Source organism: Pipistrellus kuhlii, unplaced genomic scaffold (genome assembly GCF_014108245.1).
Source record: "Pipistrellus kuhlii isolate mPipKuh1 unplaced genomic scaffold, mPipKuh1.p scaffold_m20_p_5, whole genome shotgun sequence".
NCBI classification, from domain to species: domain Eukaryota; kingdom Metazoa; phylum Chordata; class Mammalia; order Chiroptera; family Vespertilionidae; genus Pipistrellus; species Pipistrellus kuhlii.
In genome coordinates, this window is record NW_023425551.1 from 30,994,265 (window position 1) to 31,007,279 (window position 13,015).

General features: G+C 40.3%; 1 protein-coding gene across 1 annotated transcript in view; it reads right to left on the reverse strand.

Moving 5' to 3' along the window:
- Positions 1–12,460, reverse strand: part of LOC118705554 — a 58,210-nt gene extending 45,750 nt beyond the window's left edge. The window contains 6 exon segments of the mRNA XM_045572902.1: positions 1,086–1,187; positions 3,237–3,388; positions 6,089–6,242; positions 7,509–7,703; positions 8,551–8,608; positions 12,324–12,460. Of these exon segments, the coding sequence (XP_045428858.1) occupies positions 1,086–1,187; positions 3,237–3,388; positions 6,089–6,242; positions 7,509–7,703; positions 8,551–8,608; positions 12,324–12,460 (798 nt within the window).
- Positions 12,461–13,015: the final 555 nt, after the last annotated feature.

The following is a 13,015-nucleotide window of genomic DNA, read 5'->3' on the forward strand; positions in this document are numbered from 1 at the left end:
ACCTATCTGTTTGGGGTACAAACTGTCTGCAGTTAGAAAGCTGCCAGGAGGTGGATGAGGAGGAAGCAGCTGGGTAGTCTGAGGAAAGCACAGGCTTTGTAAGGTCACAGCCCTGGGCTTGCATCCCTGCTGGAGTCCTGGCTTTTTAACGCAAAGCAGGACAAGTCAACCTAACAAGATCACTATGGATGTCTCTCCCAAGATTGCTGCAAAAATGCCTGGCATGTAGCAGGTGCTGAATAAATGTTCGTTCTCCTCGTCGGAAGGTAGAAAAATAAAATATTAACATCTTGCAAAATTACAGTACTGTACAGTATCACAACCTCGATATTGACATTGATACAAACAAAATATAGAACAGACTCATCACCACAAGAATCTCTCCTATTACTCTTTTGAAGTTACACTCCTTTCCCTTCCCCATCATCTCTCCTTAACCTGTAGAATTCATGAATCTGTTCTCCATTTCTATACTTTTGACATTCCAAGAGTGTTGTGTAAATGAACTCATACAGTCTTTATAGGATTATAGTTCTTTAACGATTCATCCATGTTTTTGGGCATATCACTAGTTTGTTTCTTTTTATAACTGACTGCTATCCCATCGTATGGCTATACCAGAGTTAGTTTAATAGGAGGTACAGATGTTCAGTTTTACAAAATAATAATAAAAATTCTACAAATGTTTTGCAACAATGTGAGTATACTAAATACTACTGAACTATAGAATGCTTAAGATGATAAATTTTCTGTTAAGTGTTTTTCACACAATAAAAAAAATGGAATAATTTAGTCTAATAGTTTTGTTTCACGGATGAAGAAACTAAAGCTCGAGGAGGTTATATGACTAGACCAATATCACACAGAATCTAAAGTTGGACTATGATCCCACTCTTTTAACAACTGTTACTCTCTACTGAAAGCTAACAGATTATAAAAGTTTGGTAATTAGATATGAAGATCCAAACAAAGCCTTCACAGTAAATTCATGGCTAACATTTTTAAAAGGGAAAGAAAATTCAGTTTTCCTGAGAACAATTTTAGTAAGAATTTTATCTATTAAGGGAACACAATTATTTTCTTACCTTCAAAAACTTTGCTTGGAGTTGCATTAATACATCTATTCTTCTCTGTTCTTTTAGTTTGGTCAAAAGCTTCTTTTGCCAAGGATCACATTTTGGCTTAATCTAGTGTATAAACATGTTCACATAAAGTTACAACACGACACAATGGTTCTCTATGAAAGTTTCAAGCAGAGAGATTCAAGGACCTTCTGAGTAGGAACCTGGCCTCAGCGCTAGAAAGTTTCCTAGAGCGTGTGAAGTCTTGGAAAGGGTCTGTGTGGGCTCCCCAGTCTGCGGAGGGAGACTGTTGGTGCATGCCTCTGAGGTGTAGTAGCTCCATCTGGGATGGCAGAGCACCATCCACGAACAGGAGGGACCCATATCCATCAGTGTTGGGCATTTTACTTGATTTATGGGTCAAGAGAAGTCCACTCACAAAGACTTCTTGTGACTCCACATGTAAAATTTCAACTTTCATGTTAATGAGCTATATTTTAAAAAATTAGTTCTATGGCTACATAAGTAAACCAATGTGTGGATAACTCTCTAAATTTATATCTAGTTTTAAGTTCCAGCCAGTTATATCTAACTATCTCCTTGATACCTATACTTAGTTGGCCTGTATAACAATCTAAAACAAAAGGTATGGCTTCCCCTACACCAGTGGTCGGCAAACTCATTAGTCAACAGAGCCAAATATCAACAGTACAACGATTGAAATTTCTTTTGAGAGTCAAATTTTTTAAACTTAAACTTCTTCTAATGCCACTTCTTCAATATAGACTTGCCCAGGCCGTGATATTTTGTGGAAGAGCCACACTCAAGGGGCCAAAGAGTTGCATGTGGCTCGCGAGCAACAGTTTGCCAACCATGGCCCTACACCAACCACTTTGCTCAAGCCCCAGACTAAGAAGTAATGATTTCTCCCCTTTTCTTACATCTATCTTTATCACTTAAGATGTTTCCTTCCTTCATAATATATCAATACATAATACATGAATGCATAATACATGAATAATGAGGTTCAACTCCTCATTATTCATGGGCTTCATGTTTGCAAACTTGCCTACTCATTAAATTTTATTTTAACCCTCAAAGTTAATACCAGCAGAGCTTTCCTGCTCCTTCAGGGATGTGCACAGAAGGGTGAAAATTTGAGTTGCCCAACTCCACATTTCCATCTGAGGTCAAACAAGGCAATATTCTTTCTTCTTATTTCAGCCCTTAAACTATAAATAATAAGTGTCATTTTGTGGTCTATTTAGTGCCCCATTTTTATACTTTTTTGCTTTTTGTTGGTGACTGCTCTGTTTAAAATAGCTCCCAAGCACAGTACTGAAGCTCTGCGTTCCTAGGTGTAGGAGGCAGTGATACGTCTTATAGAAGAAACGTGAGCTTTGGTAAGCTTCGTTCAGGCATGAGTTATAGTGTTGCTGGCCACGAGTTCAATGTTAATGATTCAACAACACATATTAAACAGTGTCTTTAAACAAAACTGCACGTAAAATAAGGTTATATCTTGATCAGTTGATGAACCTACCCTTGTATTTTCCCTATGAGCAATAGTTCAGTTTTAATTCTATAATATTTGTGGCAACTTTATAGAACATAATTACCCCAAATAACAAGAATGGACTGTACTTATCATTACCTAAAATCATTTCAGTTAATCTGCTAACTTGTTTATTGTTTATGAATTGTGTATCTCCAGCACCCAGGCCCATGGCTGACACACAGTATGTAGTTAGTCAATAGTTTTGGCTTAAAAAGCTGGATTTACACAAATTAATTATACCCTCAAGTGTTATTCTTTGTGGTAGCCAAGTAGGCAAGATGACTAACAACAAGAAGGGAGGCTATCCAACAGGGAGAGGTAGGGTAGGGGGAACTTCCAGAGAAGGCAGAGCAGAGTGGCTAGCTTCACCCTAGACCCGAGGCAGGAGGGAGCTGGGGGATCCTGGCGCACAAGACCAGATTCTCTGAGCTGTCTCTCCTGAGGAGACAAAAGCACTGACCCTATGTCGTAGGGACAATTTTCTGAGGGAATGAGGAGAGGGGACAACAGGGACCTGATGACCTGGTGCTGCCAGGTTGCCTGGCCTGCTTGGAGGGTACTTGGCAACACTGTTGACATCACTGACAGGCAGGTCACCATCGCCAAGGTCTACTTACCTTTATAAAGGAAATCCAGTTTGCTCTCTTTTTCATAGCCATCCCAGGTCCTACCAAACCCAAGTTCTCTGCGTTAGCTGTCCCAAGATCATAGTCGGGAAACATTTGCATTCTCTGCTGCTCTTGAAGATGCTTTGAAATTTTTGGGAAACCTAAACAGAATTAAGGAGAGAGTAGAAACTGAGGCGGGGATGGGTATGTTAGATTGTAGGCAATTTCAAAGATAGCTACTGTCTTTGAAACTAATTGATAAAACATGACTCATGACAATAGCAGGACCATATATATATATATATATATATATATATATATATATATATATATATATAGGAGGCACATGTATTCAGTCAGCTCATTACTATAATTGTGTGTGTGTTTTCTTTGTTCTGAATATCTATTTCAAAGATTGGGGATGGATGTAATATATTTCTTTGTATGTATTTTGAGGCAGACCGCAAAAGGTGTCTAGATTTGAAAATATATTCACTATTTCTATTGCCATCTGTAAACTAGAAAATCTCAGGACTAGCCTGAGCCTGACCAGGATGCTGCTAGAGAAAAAGGTGCAGATACTATAACTTGATAAAATTCTTACAGGCACCTCAGCCAAACCCTGCACATCTCACTTTCAGACTGAGGCTGCCAGTGCTTGCTGTAACATAATTTCTTATTGCCAAAATGCCAGTCCTTCTTCCTCCCTTCTCCAGAGTGGGCCAAGGCCCACCGAGCCTGTGGTGGTGCCTTCATCATTGCACTGGCCACAGTGTATCATGATTTCCTCACTACACGATAAGCTTCTTGAATCTCAAGAACCTACCGTATGGTGATGGTTACACAACAATGTGAATGTACTTAATGGCACTGAACTATACACTCAGAAATGGTTAAAATCATATGCTATGTATATTTCATTACCCTCCCATCCCCCCTCACACACAAAGAATCTACCACAGTGCTAGCACATACTAGGGCCTCAATAAAGGTGTAGGAATAACTGAGCAAGTTCAATGAGTCACAGAGCTAAAGATTCATCCAGTTAATGCTGGTGCCTCCCAGGCTGTGCTGTCTAATATGGCTGCTCCTAGCCATGTGCTGCTGTTCAACATTTAAATGTAAATATATTAAAATTAAATAAAATCTAAAATTTAGTTCCTCATTTATGCTACCCACATTTCAAGTACTCAATGGCTACCTGTGACTAGTGGTTAATATACTCAAAAGACCAGATATCAATCTTATCCCTCAGTGTAGGAAGTTCAATGACACGGTGCTAGACTAGGGCTGGGGTACAAACTTTTTCTTTTTATTGAATATAAAGCATTTTGCCAATAGGAAAGTTCTTGCAACACACTCTGAGATTGCAGGCTTTTAGACATTAGACAACTCCACCATGCAAATTTGTCAAATCTTGGCTACATTTATATCATCTACTATGGACCAGAACCTACCTTTTACTTTAAATTCTGCAGAAAAATAAACCCTACAAACCGTCCGGGTTGGTTCGTCAAGGGTGCCATTACTCTTATTGAGAGCAAGTTAAACTGCTAATCTAAATCTCACCTATTACTATTATATTTCATCACTCTAAAAACAATTGTGGCAGCAATTTCGTGGCAAATGCTAGTGTTGTCTTTCATGGATACCAATATTCAAATTAAGAAAGAGTCCATCAAGTACCAAGGAAAACAGTTCTGTCTCCTTAGCAGCACCCCTCAGCTCCTCTAGGTCATATGAGATACTGAAATGAGAGAGCAGGAGCCTGAGCTGAGGTTTCAGTTCTTCTGTTTCTGTTGTGTGTTGGGGCAGGACAAATGCATCATCAGATCTCATTGGCTCTGGAAAAAAAAAAAATCCAAAATCAGTACTATTAAGACCAATGAACACCAGACAGGAAGACCAAGGAGAGGGTCCTTTGAGGTAGCTGGAGGCAGGGCCTCCTCAGCGGTGGGGAAGGCCGCTCTGCTCCTTGCCCTTCTCTGCCACAGTTTACAGAGTGCACCCCACTGGGCAGGGCTCTTTGACAATCCCCTGTTCTGGCTTTCTAGATGAGCTAGCCAGGCTCCTCCTCCCCTCTCACAGCCTGCAGATTAGAGCCTCTGGGAATGACTAGGTGGGAGCAGAACTACCTATGGGCCTTCATGGGAAATGAAGAGTATGATTTCTGAGTTAACCAAAAAATTAGAAGAAGGTGGAAGTCTTCACCTCCTTTCACCTGCTTACTCCTTCTCATCTCTACAAGTGCCCGGTTTGGACTCTCCTCCTTTGACACGCCAACTCTGATTCCCCAGTGGGTTAGCTGCTTCTCTGGAAGCACCAGGTCTATCTATACTCTAAAGCAAAACATCACTCACAGAACCCTGATCAGGTTTCGTAGCCATCTGGAATACAAGGCAAGGGCAAGATTTCCTGATTCAAATAAGGAAAGTCTTTTAAAATCATGTAACCTTAAAAATGAAAGACATCTTAAACTTCACATAATATGAAAGGTTTATTTTGGAGATGAGTAAATTGAGGGCAAAGGAGAGGAAATGACCTAAACTTGCAGGCCCACAATGAGACCACAGAAGAAACAGATCTAGAGCTCAGTACTCCTGATTTCAAGTTCATTACTTTTTTCTCCCCCTCTCTTACTTTGCTAGTTATAAAGGTGGAGACAATAATGTCTAAAAGAAGTGTTTGTTATTTTTATTTCCACAAGTTAACACTTATTTATTGAGGTGATATAACTTTTTGGTATATAGAAAATTTTCAAGCAAGATCATTTGACAAAACAGCACCTGAACAGCACACGTGGAAAATCACAGTCTCCTTTCCTCCACATTACTCTCAGGGAAAGGAGACTAATTTCTTACCAGAAACGCTGGTATCCTTAGGGCCTGGAGATGCAGACCCTTGGATGTCAGGATTGGTGTCATTGGCGTGGACCTTTTCATTTTCCTGACCAGCCTCAGAGACTTCGTCAGCAGCCACACTCAGCACGTTGGAGATGGGCAGATACTGGAGGGCCTATAGGAGGGCACAACCAAGAGACTGCATGTCAACTCAGTTCTCACAGAAGCTCCCAGATTTTGGTTCAGGAGCAGCATTTCGCTTTGACAGAGGACAGGGAGGTGGAGGTGGGCCTCAGTAACCTGCCCAAATTAGAGGCAAAATCTAGAGCTGGGAGGTCCCATGCTATCACCAGCTCTAAGTGACCTTAACCTCTAGGCAGTTCTACATTGATCAAGCACCCATAATGGACAAGATACTGTGTGAGGTGGTAGGGACACAAAAATGAATAAGGCCTGGGCTAACCTCAAAGAGTTCACACTCCAGTGGGGGAGCCAGACTTATGAGCAGATCATTATTATACCATGTGACTGGGGAGAGATAATTCAGAGGTAGACCCCACAGTGATTGCTTGGGAAGAAATAACGTCAAAGTGATGGTCAGGTTTCTGGTCTGAGTACTCTGTAGTTGATGGTATCATTGAGATAAGGTGTAGAACAGCGGTTCTCAACCTGTGGGTCGCGATCCCATTGGGGGTCGAACGACCCTTTCACAGGGGTCACCTAAGACCATCGGAAAACACAGATATTTACATTATGATTCATAACAGTAGCAAAATTACAGTTATGAAGTAGCAACTAAAATAATTTTATGATTGGGGGCCCCCACAACATGAGGAACTGTATTAGAGGGTCATGGCATTAGAAAGGTTGAGAACCACTAATGTAGAGGAATAGGAAAAGATTTAGAGGGTGTAATCATGTCACTCCTTTTTGATGCTTCTACCCTGGAATAGGGACTCTCTTCTGTGACTCTCTTTACCTTGTACTTATATTTATTCTATTTTTCAAATCACATTCTATTTCAGTTGGCTATTCTCTTGTCTATTTTACTAACATCCTGGGGTCCAATTCCTTTTCAACAAAAACTATTATTTTCTCTACATGTTCCAGGACATGTACATGGCATATATTAGGCCCTCATTAGATATTACTGAATAAAAAGTAAATTTACAATGAAGAGCATAAAAACTAAACAAGGTGATGAAAACAAGAACTTCAGAGTGAATATGAAATAGTACAACAGAGACAAAGCTCATTTAGTGGTCCCAAAAGAAAAAGATTTCAAAAAAAAAAGAACTAGTGACCCATTATTTTCCTGTCATTTGTAGAGAAGGTCAAATACAAAAACTGACAATCCAAAGTTAGGTGACAGATGTGACCAAACCCTGCGCTGGCCATCCCGGGAGAGCACTGCATCATCACATGACCATGCTTCATGTACCTGCAGGTAGTGGTGAATAGTCTTGAGCGAGTGCAGGTGACACACTAACCACTTTGTATAGACAGTCAGGTCTTCCTGCGTCACTAAGTTAGGAGGATTGCTTTTTCCCAGAAGAAAGTTTTCTCGTGCGACAGACAATCTATCAGCTCTCTGAAGGGCATCGCTGTACTCCTGCATAATGTAGGCCACTTGTTTCTGTTTAAGAGAGATGCAAAGACAGACCTTTGTTATTTTTGAGCTTATTCTCTGGTGTCATTTGCTTCTGAGCACAGGGTAATACAGTTTGGAGGCCAAATAAGGGGCTCTTTCATTTTCTGAATTTGAATGACAAGGGCTGTGGTCACATTCTCAGGGCTTTGAAGGAGGGAAACTCCAGTACACAGTCAGTGCGTAAGGATATTTGGTAACTGGAGTTGGCTTATTAGCCTTTTCCCTAGAGTAGAGGAGCATAAGTTTATGAAGAAAAATTCATATTCTATTATATAAAGTTCTTTCAGATCTTATTTATAAAAATAGGAACCATTATCATCTGCCATAAGCAGAACAGGCATCCATCAGTTCCTTTCCCATCTTTAGCCATGATTTTTAAAAAATTGACAAGTTACACTGTGGGTGTGAATGTAAATTGGTACAGCTATTATGGAAAACAGTATGGAGATTCCTCAAAAAAACAAAACAAAAAAAACAAAACAAAATCAGTATCTCAAAGGTATTATTCAACCATGCAGATTATTCAACCATGAAAAAGGAAACCCTAATATTTGCAACAACAGAGAAAAACAAACACTGTATGATCTCACTTATATGTGGAATCTAAACAAAAAAAAGTTGAACTCATAGAAGAGTAGAACAGTGGTTACTGGGGATGGAGGCAGGGAATGGGGAGATGGTAGGCAAAGGGTACAAATTTGCAATTATATAGATGAATAAGTCTAGAGATTTGAGGTACAGGCATGATGACTATACTTAATGAAAATGCATTGACAAGCCATTTTGTTTCATATGAAAAATAGCCCATAGGTTCGATTCATGGATTTCCTACCTTATAAAGAGGATAAAGTTGCTCCATGATCTTACTGTGCTGACAAAATCTCTTCCACCTAAGCATGTGTAAATATTTACTCAGGGCCAGCTGGGTAATTCTCTCTGTATAATGCTTGAACAAAACCAATAAAAATTAACACAAAATACAATTATAATAGAAAGACCAAATTAAATCTTGAGAACGCTAACATAAGAAAATCTGTTTTAGCCCTAACTGGTTTGGCTTAGTGGATTGAACATTGACCTGCAGACTGAAAGGTCTCCAGTTTGATTCCAGTCAAGGGTATATACCTTGGTTGCGGGCACATCCCCAGTAGAAGGTGTGCAGGAGGCAACTGATCGATGTTTCTCTCTCATCAATGTTTCTAACTCTCTATCCTTCTCCCTTCCTCTCTGTAAAAATCAATTAAACATATTTTAAAAAATAGGTTTCAGTTTATTTTGGAAAGAGAAATTTTTCTACATGCAGATCATAAAATTTAAAAACTTAGCTCAAGATACCATTCATATTTAAATACAGCAAGTAGGCATTTCTCAATCTACATGACCTGTTGCCAATCCAACAGATTATAGTTTCATTTATCAGTTCATGAACAAGTTTATCAGTAACATAAAAGCCTGTAAATTTGCCTAAAGCTGAGCTCAAAATGTCTTAAAAACAGAAGTTATGGGTCTAAAATACAAAGTACATTCCAGGTAAAATTATAGCTTTTAACCTTCCACCAGAAATTTTATTTATAATTAAAAGTAGTTAAATCAGCCAACTCTTTTTTTTTTTCATGTTTATTTCTAAGAATAAAAATAATACTAGCTATGATGGAATAAGTAGGACAGACATACCCTTTCATCATAAACAACTAGAAAATAGGATAAAATATACAAGGCAACTGCTCTCTGACATGGGAAACAAGCAATGCAGGACTGCGGTTCTTGAGAGAAACAATGAGATAAGCCCTGCAGTGACCTTGGATTTCTGCTCGGGAAGGAAAAGGAATCCTAAGCACAGCACAACGCTTTCTCTGAGTTAAGAAGTGAGAAATGAAAGCTTGGGAAGCTGAGTCAGCTGGAATTTGCAGGGGGAGCACCGGAGAAGAGGAAGTTAGGCAGAGAAAAGGTCCCAGAAATCTGCATAGAGATCTCTTTCAGTTTTCTGCTATTAAGCTGTGGATACAAAGGAAGAAACTCCACGAGGCTGTGCAATGAATAACTGATTAGGGATTGTAAACGGAACAGTTTTCAGAGTTCATACTTGGCTAGGAAATGTTCAAGTGCCAACCAGATGTGTGAAGAATCCTCATTGAACACCTGGGGCATTCAGTGGAGACATCAGAGGGGTCACAACTTAATAATAAAGAAAAACTATATTCTATCAAGTACCACACTGCTTTCCTTAACTCTTTCTCCTGTTATTATACATGTGGGCATTTCCCCACTTTTATTAGTATAATGTTACAATAATAATCTTCATGGAAAATGGTTTACCCCATACTATGAGTTATTTTCCTAAAGCAGAGTTCCAGAAATATCTTCTGTAGGTTAGCGAACAGCCTGCTGGGGACTGAAACTGTCATAGTCCATGTTGTATTGCCTCATAATATCAGCCCAGGGAAACAGTTAAAGAGGAGCGCTTGTACTAGCCAACGTCTGCAAACCACACATAGGGAAAATTCTGGATACACCAGAAAGCCAGCTTTGTTCACCCATGTCTACTCAATTCCAGATCTCCTTTTCAAATTGCAAATGGACTTTTACCTGCAAGAGAAGCAAAGGTAAATTTCCAGGCGTGTACTCTCTTGTTAGGCAGGTCTCTAGCTCCCTCTGCAGGACATCTGCTTGAATAACAAGGGGCTTTGACTCTGCCATCTGAAACCCGGGCCACAGAGCAGACAAAGGGAAAGAAGGAAACAAAACTATCAGTGTTTATAACAGAATAGCTTGCCGTTTCAGACAGTTTTTACGCAACACATTATGCTGTTATACCCACGTTTCCAAATGACAAAGTTTAACATTACAAATCAAGGAACCATCACAAAAATCAGGTACCCCCAGAGAAGTAGAGGCCGGATCTGATGCAGGAGCTTTGTCCTCTGTCTAAAGTAACATCAGCTCTTTGTTGGCAAAAATAAACTTTTCCTGAAGAGTTTCCCACAAGTCAGCAAAATCTAACCTGTTGTATGGAAGCAGCCCACTCTCCTACTCACCTGCAAAGTTTTCTTTAGGGCCAGTTCTCATTCTCTTCTATAGTAAGAAATGTCCTTCGGCATTGGCACGGAGCTGCAGAAAGATTCATGCAGCAGGAGCCATAACTATAGAAGCTGCAATAGATCAGGTTATAGGCTCTGACTGATCTGTAACTTCTCACAACTCTTTCAAATAAATATGTTATATCACACTGGGTTGTTGGGGACAAGTGAAGGCCACATGCTTCTGTCTTAGTCAGAATCTCTCTGCTCTATGCCTCAGGCACTAAACCTTTCCCAGGCCAGTTTCTCTCTCCTTCTTCCCACACAACAGCCTTTCCTTCTACCCCTATTTCCAACCCCTGAGTGCAGACAGGCACAAAGGTGGGGAGTCTTTGTTCTCCCGCCTAAATTTCTCCCAGTAACGTAATCCCTAACAACACCACTGCGTTTCAGGCCTAGATCTCACCCTAGTTCAGTGTTTTTCAACCTTTTTTGGGCAAAGGCACACTTGTTTCATGAAAAAAATCACGAGGCACACCACCATTAGAAAATGTTAAAAAATTTAATTCTGTGCCTATATTGACTATATATAAAGTAATTCTCTTGAATAGGAATCAAATAAACACAAAGAAAGTATTTTATAATTACTTTATTATGAAATATTAAGTAAACAAAATAGTGAAAAATTATAAAATTCTTGCCTTGTCTGCACCTATGGCACACCAGGCAACATCTCGCGGCACACTAGTGTGCCGCGGGACAGCGGTTGAAAAACGCTGCCCTAGTTGACAGATCAAACCATTATTTTATAATTTAAACAAAATGTTCTTAATTTTAGGTTTTTGCTCAGATATCTGGAGGTGAAAATAGCCCTTAAGTATCAAACATGAAATAGTTTGGAAATTGTTTTAACCAAACTTTTAAAAATTCTTTAAACCTAGGGAACTGCTGCAAGCCACGTCGTGAGAGGGTTAGTTGCACTGTGAGCTGCGACTCATGGGGGCACAAGCAGCACTTGGGGGTGGAGGGTGGTTAGTGATGGGGTGGGGAGTGGGGGTGGGAGGAGCTGGGTCAGGAAGAGAGGAGTGCTCCCCATGTGGTGTAAAATATGCCCAAGACTTGGGAGCTTTGGGCACAGCAGGGCACAGCAACTTAGATGCATTATCACTTTCTTGGGATGGCACTTTGCAAACATTGGCCAGGGAGCCATGGCAGGCAGTTCTAGAGCACACGTGAGACATTATATGGAGACCTGAGGGGCAGTGTAGGCAGTAGTATGTAGGTTAATGTTTATAGATCTATCGGTCCCCATGGAAACGTTTTAAGGAAGATGAAATTTTGTATAATAGCTTCGAGGACGTTAAGACAATGGTATTTATGAAATATAAGAGCACTTTCCCATTTTCTTTGGTAGGACATTGCCTCTAAAAGCCTTGACAAGTCTAGTATACAGGAAAACCTTAAGGACAGCAGTCTGAGCTTGTGGTAATGCCAGTTGTCCACGTAAAAGGGGGGCTAATGGAGATTATGGGGTGATAGTGGGGGTTAAATGCCCTGAAGACTATGGCTTTGTGGCACCACTATTTACCTGTAAGCTCGATGAGCTGTTCCCAGAAGAGTCCCCTGTTCTGCTATCTGAGACTTCAGTTCAGTCAACTGCACAGCCAGTTCTTTCTCCAACATCTGGATCCTCTCTGTGGAAGCGATCTTGTAAATTTCATCCATGGTTCGTGCCTGCTGATTCCCTGTGAAAAAGAAGAGCACAAAGCTTGTGGCTGACTCCCTCCAGAATCATTACCCAGTTTGTGGGACTTTGACCATCATTATTCAAGAAATCATGTCAATTTTGTGGAAATGCATGCTTTTGCAGTTTGAAAAAGTAGCTGTCACTTATGATGAAGTTACAGTTTAGTAAGCAGTAGAGGAAATGTAGGTTGGAATCTCCATTGACCATGGCTTTGTTCAGCCCGGTGTACCTTCAGAAACCTCTCTGCTCCAGCGTTCACTATGGAGGTTTAGCAAATGGAAATGCATCCCCTGGTCTGGCCCCTGTAGTCTTCAGAAAGGCTGTGTGGATTACACACTAAATGGTATGAATGGTGGTTATTTCTGACTTCTAAAATAATATCACTCAATTGGAACAAAATGTAGGTGTGTCCAGGATTCCTCTGCATGCCTAGAGCTGTTCTCCAGAAGTCTTCTTTGAAGTATGAGCTTCTAACCAGGGAGAATATACTGAGATGGAGAACTATCTCTCTATATAAGTGCCTAAGCGGCTGT